A 14972-nucleotide genomic window follows, 5' to 3' on the forward strand; every position below is an offset into this window, starting at 1 on the left:
CATCTTTACCATACTTGTAGCTTTATCGATTATGAAAACTGTTAAGCCAAACTAAAGTTTCACTTGACTGTGTAGGAAGTGGCATTTTAGTACTTCTGCAAACAATTGTAAATTACTTTTTAAGAACACAGCAGCTTCGGGGCAACACACCTTTCTTTCAGTTCTGCATTACTAAAACACTGCCAAATTAAACCGTTTGAAGATACAAGCTCTGAATATTTGTTGACCCTAAATGATTCATTTTATCCCTACACGATTTATACTCAGTTCTGGATAAACTGGATACAGAGATGTGATGAACAAAACCCGACTACGTATAAGCTGTTGGTACAGTATTTAGATTATATGTAAACTATCTACCTAATGAGCCAGTGGGAGACAAGAGTCTGCACTTCGGTGAAACCCGGTTTCCTTTCCTGTTTAGGGAAAATACTAGAATTTAAAAGCATCTTTAATGGGGTACTTCACTTAGCAAAAACTTAACTCTCTAGGATGGGGTCGTACTAATTAAATTTAATGGATGCTTTAAGTATAGGTAATGCAATCATGGTGTTTATGGTAAAGCTGTCAGAAAGAATGTGTACTGATTGGTGTATAGTCTGGGTGGGTTTGTGGGAGCAGGGTTCCCTTGGAAACTGGCTTTCCCAAATACATCAGCATGCAGTAATTTGAGAAAAGAGGACAACAGAGAGAAAGGGGGATGGGGAGAAGAGGGAGGGAAGGGAGAGAGAGTACGGGAGGGGGAAAGAAAACATTGCTAATTGTGAGGTGGTGAAGACTGTGGCGATATCTGCACTTTTTTAAAATTCTCCTTGGCAGCCCTAACTATATACGAGTTTTCCTTCTTGCGTTTGTCTATGGTTTTTACAATTTTTATTTTATATTATTCATTGTAATTACGTCTGTCATTTATGCCGAATCAAGTATTACTATTATCACCATGCTTTCATGGGTGTATCAATTATGGTTCTGAAAACAGCCATTGAAGACCCATACCACGGTGACAGTTCACAAAGAAAAAGAAAACAGAAAAGAAACAAAGGAAAGACAACTGTTTTGTCTTGTCAACTTAGGTAAATTAGGGTAATCCTTTTTTTTTAACTTTACTCAAACTACATCTCCACCACCTGTTACGCAATCAAGTGTATTTTAAAGTTTGGTCAAACCAATTTTTGTGATAAAATCTTACGAAAGCTAAAAGTATGGCACAGTTTCCTATAGGGTGTAAATAATTAGGATATTTTGGGTCTAAAAATTCTTGGATAACCTGTATGTTAGTTCCAGAAACTGCCAATGTTGCTTTGGTATCTTTTGTGACACTTTCTTGAAACTTTAAAAGTGATTCTCTGACTCAGAGATGATATTGCACATGGTAAATTTATCACATATCCAGTGGAATACTTGAGTACTGGTTAAACTAAAATCAATTTGTTTTTCTATTTTGCTCTTTTTTCCCCACCTAAAAAGGAACAAAAAGGGTAAAACAGGTCTACAGGCCAGTTATCTCAAAAATTCAGCATGGCCCCTTCCACATATGAAATAAGTGCACCGAATTAGGCACTTTGACCCTCCTTTTATAAACTTTTTTTTTTTTAACTGGGAACTACATGTATTTTAGACCATAACACATTCTGATTAAGGCTGGTTTAAGTTTATCACTCCTAATCATTTTATTCTCTCCAACAAAACCCATAGAAATCAGCTATAGGTCAACCTACACTTTTTGGATCAATATCCAGAGCACTGAAAAGACATTTATGACCACATTCAAACTCAATTTTTATGTCACCAAGACTGTATCAAAGAATTAAAGTTCAGTAAGTGTAAGGTTGCTATACAATTCAAACAAATAAGACACTTAAAACCAATTAACACTAAGCAGGAACAAAACTTGCAAAACTGTTAAACACAAACAACATATACAGTTAATTTATACATGTACATTTCACAGAGATTGGTGTGCAGAGCACAACACATACCTCTTCAGGGTACTAAAAATACTAAAAACAAAAGAAATCCAGCCAACCAAAAGAAAAACAAAAGGAAATGATGTTTACGATAATAAAAAAAAAAAATTCTTGAAGATAATGACAAGGAGAGTAAGGTTGGCATAGTGTGTCTTTCCTTGCCTTCTACCTTAAGGGCCTGGGTTCGAATCCGGCTTGGTCCACATGTGGATTGGGTTTTCAGTTCCTGCCCGAGTCGGTCGGTTTCCCCAAAACATTTATCATCCCATCGCTAAATTGCTTCAAAATTGCTTCACTCACTTATTCACTCATTATCATATCCTGTAATTGGTGCTAAGTGTGCTGTTGGATGAACAAATATAAAAACAAATAAATAAACGCAATAAAAATAATATGTAATTAATCACATTCACTCAAGATATTCATACCAATAAATTAACTGTTTTAATTTCATTTAATTCTTTTTAATTTAGTCTCCCAAAACGGTTCCAGGCACAATGCAGACTTTCCATACACAGAGCACATAAGTTTGGGTCTCTTTCGTATCCACACCTGTTTGCTGGATTTCATCACTGTATGATTTCAATGAAGACTTTCCCCAACTGCACATGCTGGCTTGAGGCACACTGAAAATGAGCATGCTAATATAGCCTTTCGGCTCTTCTAAACTTTAATTTTGAAGTAAATGCCAAAAACAACTGACACCTAGAGCTAGTAGGCTTCATGAAGCATGGATATCAGCCTCAACAACCTTTGGAAAGGTTGGTCTGAAATGACAAACACAGCACCAAAGTGGCTAAAAGTTGGCTGAAATAGAAAAAGAATATTAGATAATCATTTTAAAAAATGCAAATACAAAAAAATTCCAAATTTGTAAATAATACAAAATAAAACAAATTGAGCCCTACTGCCCCACTTGGTGGCTTTTGATCAAAGATCATATAGCGCCAAGTAGTGGCACAAGATGGCACAAACAAGTGGCACAAACTTCACCGTGAATACACGTAAAATGTTATAAACGCATAGGCGCCATTTGAGCAAGCCATATGCTGGCATGATGCACATTAATGCACAGGTAAAGGCGCCACGGCAGTAAGTGCACCTGGTGAGCCTGCGCTTAAGCATTACCATAAACCGCACAGGCATTTCCCTTGCTCATATGGCGCTCATGGTAATTACACCATTTGGGCAGAGTTATCCATCTTGCGCCTTTGGCGCTATACGATCTTTGCTTTTGATAGAGGCAGATCACAAGTCTAGTCACACGTGTGTACCATGTCGGGTAGCTGGCTCGGTGAGTGGGCTGTAACATTGATTGTAACCAGGATCTTGAGGGGCATGGTCACATCACGTGTGTTGTCAATTGTTAGCGAGAAGAGCATCGGGCTGTATATATAATGCTGGTACATATGTACATGTACATGGTGCAACACACACGCATCAAAGGTTGTCCACAGTACATTTAGGCTATCACATGCGTGTACACATGTAGGGAACTTCTCCCCTCCCTTCGTACTCACTTAGTGACTAACTACCTGACATCTACAAAAGAATGCTGAACAGGAAATGGGCTAAGCATGTAACTGACAAAAAGTTGTTCACGTCAGTTGACAAATTTTGGCAAAAACATGTTTTACCCCAACTAACCATCAGGTGACCACTGGCCAATTCTGTGAATGATCCATGTGGGGCTTGACCCAAAAGTAACTGGCCAACTAGCAATCACTAGGTGACCTTTGACCCCACATGCGGGTCAACAAAGATTGAATTCAATTTAAGGAGATCCTGTCGAAATATTGCTGATATATGCAAAGGACTTTTAAGACATTGGCGGATGTACATGAAGCATTTTTAGTGAGGGTTTGCCCAAGGGAAGTTGATATCACTATGTGTCACTCTGCTTTTTACAGCTGATATAACAAGAGGCACCAACTCATGAGATTATAGAAAGTTGATCTTTTTCCGAAGTTTGTGAGGCCAGTCATGGCAAACTATTATCAGCAAAGTGATGCAAAAACTGAGTTGTGAGACATGGCTCTTACTTTAAACACATGTATGATTAAACTAGCTTCCATTACAGTACTAAGTCAGTCACACTACATGGTGGTATAATGTTCAGAGCATTACAAATACAAATTGATATAATAATCCGAAAATGAATCCAAGCTGCAATGTGAGTCTTAAATTCAACAGTGAACTTTAAGCTTGCTAATGTTCCTTCTGACTACTTCAACACTCTCATTAACAATAACAAAGGGTACATAAAATATACAAAAATAAGTAGCCATGACATTTCAGTGATGTCAAGGCGGAGTTCATCATTTGTCATTTGTATATTGTGTTTTTGAGGCAACAAAATTAGTCAAAATCTAAAGAAGGGTACCTAAAAACATCCCCGATAGAGTTTCAGCTCAGTGGACAATGCATATTGCAAGAAGAACAATATTATAATATTTCGATTTCAGATCGAAAGTTGTCAAGTCATGTTTTGAATTGCACCTGAATTCAGCATCTGGGACAAGTTATCACATTCAGTTGAATGCGGCTACGCATTGAACTAACAAATTGCAGTAAACACACACAAGTATCAACACAATTCCAAAAATGCGTCATTGGATGCTGCTTGGAAATGGCTATACTGTCAATTCTTGTTCTAGGGTTGCAGGGACCAAACTGATTATTTTGCTACAACCAGGACTTTGTTATAAGAGTAGAATAACAAACAATTGGGATTCACAAAATTTACTCTTTGTAACAGTGTTGAGTTGATACCAGTTCTTCTCAGAACCATACCTGTTCTGAACAGACTGATTCCATGTTGTACCTGCAAACCTACAGCTCATGGAACTTCAACCATGCAAAGCATCAAATCTTACTTAACAGTATTTTGTTAGAACAGAATTAGAGAGTGGACTGCAACATCTTACCAGAAAGGATAAATTTACAGTGAGTTTGTACCTATAATCATCTTTCAACTGAGTTTACGTCTAAACAATGTCGGTTACTTTTTGGATAATGCAAATGGTGAACTGTACCTTCAATTTGTCAATTGACTCAAACCAAAGCAAGTTTTTGAACATTCACAGGTGATTATTGGATTAGTTTTACTTTGTGGCAAAGCCTATCATTCTGAGGAGCCCACAGTGCAGACAAAAACAAAACAAGGCATAATCTGACCACAGTATTCTTAATTTGCTTCTTACAAGTAAACTTCGCAAGTTCTTCCTCACTGCAGAATTCATTCACTACTCCCCTACCTATCTGGATGGCAGCCTTAAACTGCATGGATCATTTGGGCCACACTGGGTACCTTAAGGCAAGAAACTGTGGTACGTAAAGCTTTATGCTGTAGGTGACAAGTTCTGAGAACGAAACAAACATAATGCACATTATAATACACTGCACAGTGCTAAAAAATGCAGAAGGTTTAGGCGACACAGTATATGCTTTGCATACTTCCAAGGCCCAGTTAACTTCCGCTGCGATTTCAGCATGACCAACCTTTTGTTTATGCAACACCCTACTGTGTCCTAGGGAATGTAGATGGCTCTTTCAAATTTAAATGTGAAATCTGCATATAGTACAGAGCAACTTTAATTACATCTGAACTAGCTCGCCAGACTTTTCATTTTTATTTGAGAAGAAGCTATAAAATAAGGAGGAACTTGGCAAATACAGCAAAGAAAACTGAAATCCATTCTTTGGATGAACAATATCAATGTCCGTTGTACAATTAACAATGTCCATCAACTCAGTAAACACATCTGTAAATGGTATATGCTGGCACATACAAGTGTGAAAAGGTTTGAAAGTTAACAGAACATTTTGGATGCATATCAAAATGACATTATCTTTTCTCTCTTTCTTTGTACACAATATTCATACGAATAGTTTCCCATTGAGGTTGACATCTGTAACTGTTAGAATGTAATAATAGCAATAAATAACTGAGAACTGAGTAACAGCAAAATGAGCTACTTCACTGAAAGCTGATGTGTGTGAAGCTACTTCAGACTACACTCAGCAGTACATCCATACATGTACATCCATACAAACTATCTGAGAAAGTTCACAGGTCAGACAGATACACCACATGACACTTGGCACCAGTCTGTATGCACATTGTGTGCATTGTAGTATCCATTACTCTATTCTGGGAAGACTGTAATATGGGAAAAATCTGGCTTCACGTCTCTCTCGGCTGGATTGACTGCTTGATTCACGCTGTTTTCTTTTCTTCCTGGTGCCTCTTGGTCAACAGTGGAACATTCCTTGCGCGGTCTTTGTACAGCCTGTGGTTGCTCAACAGTGTCCTCAAAATGTTCACTTGACTGTGTTAGGGTTCTCTCCTTGTGCATGACATCTGTACTTGAGTCTCCTGCTAAGTCGTCTGCCACATTGATAGATGTTTTGTCCTCGGGTTCTGACCCACTAGAGGCATACAGGCTGTAAACATGACGATGTCGTTCCGTCACAACCTTGTTTTCCCAGAAGTTCTCATGCCGCATGTCTGAAGCTGCTGACTACAAGATATTCATGAAATAAAATGCAAATTGTGATTGCTGTAAGAGAATAACAAAATCAAAATAAAAATATCTTTGCTTTGTTCTAGACATTGGATAAACCAGACAATTCCAAATTAAGTAAACAAATTAAAAAAAATTAAATGTTCAAGTCACCAGTTTCCAGCTGTTTTCAAAAATCAAATACTGTGCTAGGTGTGTGCATGTATTCATTTGTAGATGTGGCTTGGTGTTATTTTTGGTTGAAAATACAAATCCTTACAAAAAACACACAAAAACATTACACAACCACAGCCAATTTTTACAAACTCAGATTTATCAAAACTGATTAATTAGTTTTCCAAGATTTGTGCTACATTCTCCCCCCCCCTGCATGATCCAATATTTAACACTCCCAGACAATGTCATAGAGAGATACATACACGTACATTCGATACAATGCATAGCCGTAGCTATACCAGGCGAGCTATGGGACGGAGGGGTACCCCCCCTTACGTGTCGAACCCTATATACACTCTTGACAATTGTTACCTAACATGTCCCCACAGAAGTCTGTAAAGAATTCTTGAGCTTCCGATCAAACAATGACCAACACAAAAGGTGGGGGGGGTTCTCTCCGTCCCATATCTTGCTTCAAATGGCCGTAGCAGCGATGGTGAAGTCAGAGGGGCACCATACACACTCAACCTATACAGACTAGTTCAAGCCCCTATGCTTGTTCATATTCAAAGGGAAGCACTGAAGGATGAGTATTAACCACTTCCTGCCGGGGATTCTGGACACGTATGCTTATATACTTGGCTGGGTCTCTGAAATCGGACAAAGGGAACTGGGCCTTGTAACAAAAGACCGTACTCGGAACAAAAGACCAGGCTGCTGGGCATTACCAGCATTTTTACACTCTCAAAAGTGAAGACGTGGAGACAATCCAGCCTTGTTTTGAAAGAGTATACCATGGTTTGGGGCATTTAGAGCGAGCGAATTACCACTGGGGACAAAAGCGCTCCACCACCGCAGTGATGAGCCACACAGCACCGCTGCATGTCTAATCTGGCCCCTATTTAAAAGACATCAGCAGCACACTGTGCCAGGTTTGTGAACAAAAGAAAGTTATATAACACCACAATCTGGGCTCTTTTTGCAAGGCTGCAGGCTTGGCTGAAATACTCGGGTGTCAATAGACTTGGTCTGTCAGGCTAGAGTGGCCACCAAACAGTCCTTCGTCTTAAGCGTTGGATCTACGTGCACAAGTGGCTAGAACGGAGATCCTAATGAAAAGCTCGAAGATAGAGTTCGTGCTCTCATCCAGTGCTTGAAGTGCGACAGCTGCCAGGTCAGGAGTAACTGGTGAATCTTTGTCACACGCTCGGGCCAAATACTCAGGGAGGAGTGCTGTAAATGAAGGCCATATCATGAGGTTTTGTCGAGTTTAGCAAGAGTAGACTCAATGAAACACTTGTCCTTGTCTCTAAATTGAGACTTTCCTGTAGGTTTGTGAGCATCAGAGGAAAGTTTATCTGGCCTCCGTAGGAATCTCAGGGACAAGTTTATCTGGCCTCCGTAGGAAAATCAGGGACAGAGAGGAAGTTATCAAAGTCCTCCCTAGCAAACTGAAAATAAGTCAAGGCCCTGGGTGGGTAAGGATGCCATTGTTTAGCACTGGCGAGAACTTTAAACATCTCAACGCATGAGCGGTCGAGTGGAAGTTCGGGAAAAATCGGCGTTGATGCCTCCAACCTAGCGGGGTGACACTTGAAGGAAGCATGTGAAGAGGCCTCAGCCATAGACTGATTGGAAGGCAGGCCTAATATGTGGATCATATCCTTCTGAAGAAGATGGAGCGGTGCAACAGGAGGGTTAAGGTTGGCTGGAGAGGAGTTATCCTCATCTTCAGAGGGCGTATCTCGTTCCATCTGCAGTTGATTGAGGAAGGAGGAATATCATCATGTCTTGTTGGGTGGCCAGGGGGCGGAGCACCAGGTGAGCTGTAGTCTGCACCGAACCCTGGATAAGTCAAAGGGGCGAAACCATCATATGAAAATCTATACAGTAAAGATACAGCAGGAGGGGGCTGGTGAACTGCAGGGGTAGAAGCAGTCTTCTCAGAAAGGCCCACAAGGAAGCCGGAGTGACATATGGGGATCGAAAAACCTCGATGGTGCAAGAGGCCGGTGGGCTCTGTTGTCCCGGGGCACGGGTGGTGGTAAGCCTGCATGGCCCGGTATTGTCTCCGCAAGTAGCGCACTGGGAGGGCAGTGTTGTGTTGTCCCGTAAAGTGTCACCGTCTTTGTCACGGCCGGGTGCCCCGATTAAAACGGTGTCTGAAGGCAATGGCACCAAGAGTGATGCGGCCGGTGTAGCTAGCGTTGGCCGAGTTGGGCTGCTCTGGCGCATAGACTTGTGAGCCATGCCGATATCGGGTGCTGCCCACGGTAGCTTGTTGTCGACCCGCGTCACCCGTTCGAAATGCTTAGGAACTGGGATGCAGAAGTGTTGCATCCAGGCCCAGCAAGCGGGGGAATCTCAACCCCAAGTGCAGCGCCACTCTGTACTATCGTTGACTGTGATGCTTCGGTGTTACATTGGGGAACTGAGTATACGGATATCACATGCACTGCAGCTCAGGCCTTTGAAGTGTGGCGTGGGCTAACCCTTAACTGAACCAAAGATGGTATTGTCAGCAGGGATTAGCCACGGGATCACAAGTTCACCAAAATGCCACTCGATCCTCCGCAGACTGAATCCTGTCGGTCTATAGGGGAATGTGGGGTCGCGAAATTCAAAACGCTCGCACTTCCTTGCGAACCCCAACAAACCCAGATCGCCCCGTTGACCCTATAAATGTAAGAAGGAAAGAAGGGGACCGTGGTATTTGATTGCTCGCACCACCTCGCAGAACCCCCAACAATCCCAGGGTCTCCTCGTTGACCCTATGTATCACTTGGTAACAGCGTAGTCAATGATCTTAAAAATGCACACACACACAAAAGAGGAAATATACCACCAAAACAAGAAAATATACACATAAACTCAGAAATGTAGAATGTACGTATATCACAATACGTTACGGTTTGATCAGAAAGTCACAAAGGTGTGTAGCGAAACGGAAGCTTGATAAACTCGAAGATGTCAAAAAGACACGTCTGTTTAGAATCAGGCTAAGGAAAAGAAGATCGAACATGGCGGCCATTCGGCTATGCGTCATGCGACTTGAGGGCACACTACGGTTGATCAGAAGATTTAGCAAATTGAATCAGATGCAAAGGAATTTGCATATTTAGCAACAGTTTGCGGTAGGTTGAAAGCAGAAGACTGCTAATTTTCAGTATAGAGCTCAGCACATCAGTAGTCCGAGTACCTTACCGACTGTTGGCTTTATTTTTGGTAAATGACAGTTATGACACACTTTGCAATGGGAAGACACTATGTCTGCTGATGTCCGATACCCAATGTAGGTCACGTGACTTAGCAGGCGCAATTGGTCAATTACTGGATTCATGTCTCATGACAATTCTGTTCCTGTAAAATCTTCGGCAGAAATAAGCATTTGGGCAATTCCAAAATTTGGCTATTCAGTTACAAACGTCAGTGTTACTAAATGAAAAAAAAAAAAAAAAAAATTGGTTCTACTACACCTAAACATCAAATGATGACAACGTCATAATTAGTAAGTACAGTCAAAAACAAGTAACACGAGCATGTTTCTTCAGTCCCGTTCAAAATGTACACATTGCTGTAAGAGAAAACTTACTCAAGATGAGCTATGCTGAGACAAGAACAAGGACAAGAAAAGCACTTTTGCATAACTGGCAGTGTCAAAAACCATTGTCCACGGCATTTTTAATACAAGTACAATTGAAAAGTGTCTTTAAAAGCTTAATGTAATTCCTGATGGAGTGCATCAGAAGTTCTCCAAAACTGCTAATCCGCTCGGCAATTTGAGCTTCGGTTTTGCCAACGATGAGTTAGCGACTCTGTTCCGTGTACCGCTAGAGGGGGCTTTATTCTAGATGACAACAGGTGTTGCGATGTCGCGGTATCAAAGGAGTTTTGATCACAGCGGGTCTGGTCAGAAAGAGGTGTTCTTTTTTTTGCCGAACATGAACAATTATAGGTGAACCTGACTTGAAAATGGATCCCTCCCGCCAATTATAAACCAACGGAAATTCCCTAATTTCAGCGCCCTCTTACGTCCGGTCGTTATATGAACTGGTTCTTAAGTTAATTAAACCTTTACTTATGTGCAACATCGGGAACCAGTTTCCGAGCAGTGCTTTGCCTGGCCACGCTGCGTGCGTCTGGTGCAGGCAGGGCGGCCGGCTGGCCAGCCACTGTTGCGTCAAACAAGTAGGCATATTCGGAATCATTGTTTTATTCAATTGAATCGTATTTATTACTGATTTAAAATTTATTAACCCCTTTTACGACCGATGACTGCAGACACCGCACCTGGAGAAAAGCTAATTTCCAGATGTCTGCGGTGGCCGCATACCACACCTGCAACATTTATTTAGTGTACATCTGTAGTTACTTGGAGCTTTGCATTTCATGGAAATCTGGGGCAACTAGGAGAGTTGGTCGACCCCACGATATCCAGTAAATTGGATTTTATTCATCAGAACACCCCCTTTGTCTTTGATGGCGTACCCTGGGTAATCTCCATGGAGCGTCGCTGACTCCGCTGTCAGGGCTTATGCAACACGCTTTGTGTGGGCCCAGAGCGCGATGAATACAGGCCATTGACATGGCGTGCACGCCATTGTTTACAGCCCTACTGGGCCCTGAACACGTGCAAAGCACCCCAGCACCCACACTCGGGATATAGATGGTCCATTGTTCAGCATAATTGGGCATTTGTTTCCTCCAAAAAGGAGCGTTTTCTGTAGCGCTCGGTATATATTTTCCTGGCCACTCCCCGCCCCCATCAGTTGCATTACAAAATGTCTTCCAGTGAAGGGGAAACTCTGACAGCGACTGTGGTTCAGATTTCACGTCGGAATCTGAACATAGTTAAGAAATTGAAACTAGTGACAGCAATTCTAACGGGCAACCACCGTTAGCGAGGCATGCCAAGAAGAAGGTCAAGACTTCATCCATTCAATGGACGGCTGATGACAACTTCCCCCGCCGACACGGCTTCCAAGGCACAGAGGGTGTTCAAGTGTAAGAACTGGACAAGAACAGTACTCCTGTCAAAATCTTTGAGGCGTACTTCACCCCAGATTGATGTTACACATCGCCAACGAGCCCAACCGCTATGCCGCTGAACACCCGAAAAGTCAAGCAGCAAGTCCAGGTCACATGAGAAGCTGGTTCGACACAACACTAGACGAGATGTCAGTGTTCCTCTCCATAATCATCATCATGGGACTGATGCCGAAACCTGACTGGAAGTCCTACTGGACGAGAGACTCAATACTTGAGACTCAGTTTTTCCCTCATACCATGCCACGCGACAGATTTATGGACTTGCTGTCCTGTCTGCATTTCATCGATAACAGCTGTGCAGATATGACTGATCGACTCTACAAGCTGTACCCGGTGATAGACGAACTGACCGAGAAGTTCAAATCCGTCTACATTCCGTCTAGCAACATTACTACCGACGACTCCCTTTGGAAATTCAAAGGGAGACTGAGGTTCAAGCAGTACAACCCCAAGAAGCGTGCGAGGTTTGGCATCAAGGTGTATTGAGTCTGCCAGAGCACGGGAGTTGCCGCTGGATAAAACTGGAACTTTAAGGTTTACACCAGTCGAGACCAGTCGTACGGTACATGCAGGCCTGCAGTAAATGTACATTGCCGTAGTGTATATCACAATGCTTGCTGGTGCATGACGCCAGGCTTGTGCTCTATAAATGGGATAAGTGTCAACACGTATAACACGAGGTTTACCTTAAGACAAGGTTTTTAGGAGAGTCCCTTTGAGCTCGTATTAAGCATGTTCGACTGTATATCAGTGTAGATTCAGATATAAGCAAGACATTTGTAAACTTGAAAAGTGGCCTCTTTGAGGCAAATACTTTTTAACACACTGCACTCGTGCAGAAAAGATGGCTTTGAATTATCACACTGACACTGTGATATTTCTGAAGGCTTATGCTAACAGACAGCCTGAATTTACTGTTCTTGCAATGGAGCAAAGTTGTATGAGATTAACGTCTCATCTATGAACTGCTGTGTCAGATACTGAGACATTTTATGCTGTACCATTATAGGGAATCATCTTAACTACTGCTCATGTAATACAGAACAGCGCAGTTCAGTCTCTCGATTTTTAATTCAGAAATGATGCCCGCTAAAAAGAGTGAAATAAAAGAAAAAAAATGCAAAGAAAACACAAAAATATAATCAGTTATTGAGAGAATGCTACAAACTGAGATTATAAATAGATCTAATTAGATACAAAAAGAAAATGTTATTAAACTGACCAGTTTTGTAGTAACTTTTTTAGGCAGTGGTTCCTCCTGGGAGTAAACATCTTCACGTTTGACCCTTGATACCGAACCATCCTCAAACTCTATATCGTACATCTTGACTATGTAGCTTTTGACAAAGGTGCCACTGTAAATAAGGCCATCCGTCCAACGCACTTTAACTGCAACACCTTCATTTGGTGGGCCATCAGTTGTGCAGTCATGACTCTACACACAGTAACAGGAAAGCATGGAGAAAATCCTAACATGTCTACACAGCTTTGCATAGTTATAAATGTAAATTTACAGCTCAAACTACCCAACAAGAGTGCTGACGAGGTTATCACAGGAGTGCCAGGGTACCACGACCTACTGACAATTGATTCCCCTTTTGCTTTTACTTTGGAATAAGTGTTATTAACAATTTGCTGTAGTTATTGCACAAGATTTTGTTTCTGAGAATGCAGGGAGGGAGTACCCCACAAAGATATGAATTACCACCTTTAATTCCGTTAATCCCTATTTTTAGAGTTGGTTCTTCTACAGTACATTCCCGTTACAGTGCTCCTGATATGATGCTCTTCCCGATATAAAGCTCCTTTTTCATTTCACCAACTGTTCTCCCATTCATTGTGTACATTTAACTTTTGGTTATGGTGTTCTCATCTGCAGCATTTTCTTGGGTACATTGCTCAGAATTTTAAGTCCCTCACACAAAACATGTAAAATGGCTTCTTTTACAACACTCCTAAGATTCAACATGGGCATTTTTCTAAAGCGAATCAGAACATCAGTGCAAATGATAAGCCTGCGCTGACCAGCCACTGCTGCATGGCTTGGCGATGGTCCAACAGAAAATCACAGTTAACGAGACTGCAGCAAATACGTGCAATGAGACCTCAAAATAGGCACATGCATGTCAAAAAACTACTAAGAAAGAGGAATCTAGTTCTGTGAACTCACTGAAATACCCAAAGTTTCTGAGTCATGATTTTGGGCTGACAAAGTTCCAAACATACTCATGTTGTTGTGGGGATCACTGGCTCCTGGCTCTTCCATGTCATTCTCGTTATTTTTAACAGTGAGTAAGAACCACTTTATTATGCATACATCCTCATGAGTTTCCACTGCCATGTATGCAACACACACAATGCAACTTGCTTTACCGTGGGGGAGAGCAATTTGTAAAAGATCAATTAGGGTTGCACTACACCAAATACGTGCCCATAGCAAACAGTACAAAATAGGACCGAAATGGCGCTGCCTGTTGGTTCTCGTGCAGAGGTTGGCCAGAAAATCAATTTTTGTTGCAATTTCATGGGGGTCAGCCATGAAAATTTTGTTTATTCTCCTTTGATACCCCTAAAATAGTAGTAAAATGAAGCGCTCAGCTCTGAATGTAGCCGCCCGTCTCTATCTAAAAAAGGCCCGCAATTTGGGGCTTTTTGGGAAAGAAATACCGTAAACTGGAAACTACATGTATCAGTCCCAAATTTGGGATTTACAGAAATATTTCTATGATCCTTCCTGATTATGGCCTGTTTTATTGTAAAAACCCTGTGTGATCACAAAATATTAATGAGCTCGCATGCAGAAATACGACCGTTTGGTGGAATGCACCCTTAGATGGCACATACATGTATTATTCTGTGAATGACTTAATGTGTAATGTTGCAGGTGCATTGTGCACAGTGTAAAATGTACATAACACTGTTGCATTAAGTTTTGGATATAACGAGCAAATGAGTTTAGTCCCTCTAAGAGTACTACAATGGGATCTACAGTACTTACCAAATTAAAAAAATGTATTCTTCTAACAGTAATAGTTAATTAACATTAGGTAGCATGGATTTAGACAAATACGTGTTCATTATTAACACTACATTTACATAAACTTCAACTGTAATTCTCCAAGGAAAGTATTAAAAAGCCATTGATAAAAAATTTGTTTTCAATTATACGTAAATAAATTTATAAAAATAATAATAAAATGTAGTGTAAGGTGGTATGGATTGTTTGATGTCAATGACCTGGCAATTTACTATTTAGAATTTACACTGCATAGTA

At 41.2% G+C, this 14972-nt stretch overlaps 1 protein-coding gene across 3 annotated transcripts in view; it reads right to left on the reverse strand.

The window, feature by feature from the left end:
- Positions 1-1645: 1645 nt before the first annotated feature.
- Positions 1646-14972, reverse strand: part of LOC110985312 (lysine-specific demethylase 4A-like) — a 178095-nt gene continuing 164768 nt past the window's right edge. For 2 of the 3 annotated variants that reach the window (XM_022246251.2, XM_022246250.2), the window contains exons 17-18: positions 12921-13133; positions 1646-6490 (exon numbers count right to left, since the gene is read on the reverse strand). In XM_022246251.2, the coding sequence (XP_022101943.1) occupies positions 6116-6490; positions 12921-13133 (588 nt within the window). In that variant the 3' untranslated portion in view covers positions 1646-6115. The remainder of the gene's footprint in view (positions 6491-12920; positions 13134-14972) is intronic. The other variant, XM_087143837.1, reaches the window with a different exon arrangement.

Source organism: Acanthaster planci, linkage group LG12 (assembly GCF_054643075.1).
Source record: "Acanthaster planci isolate LZ-2023a linkage group LG12, COTS_SCS, whole genome shotgun sequence".
Lineage (NCBI taxonomy): Eukaryota > Metazoa > Echinodermata > Asteroidea > Valvatida > Acanthasteridae > Acanthaster > Acanthaster planci.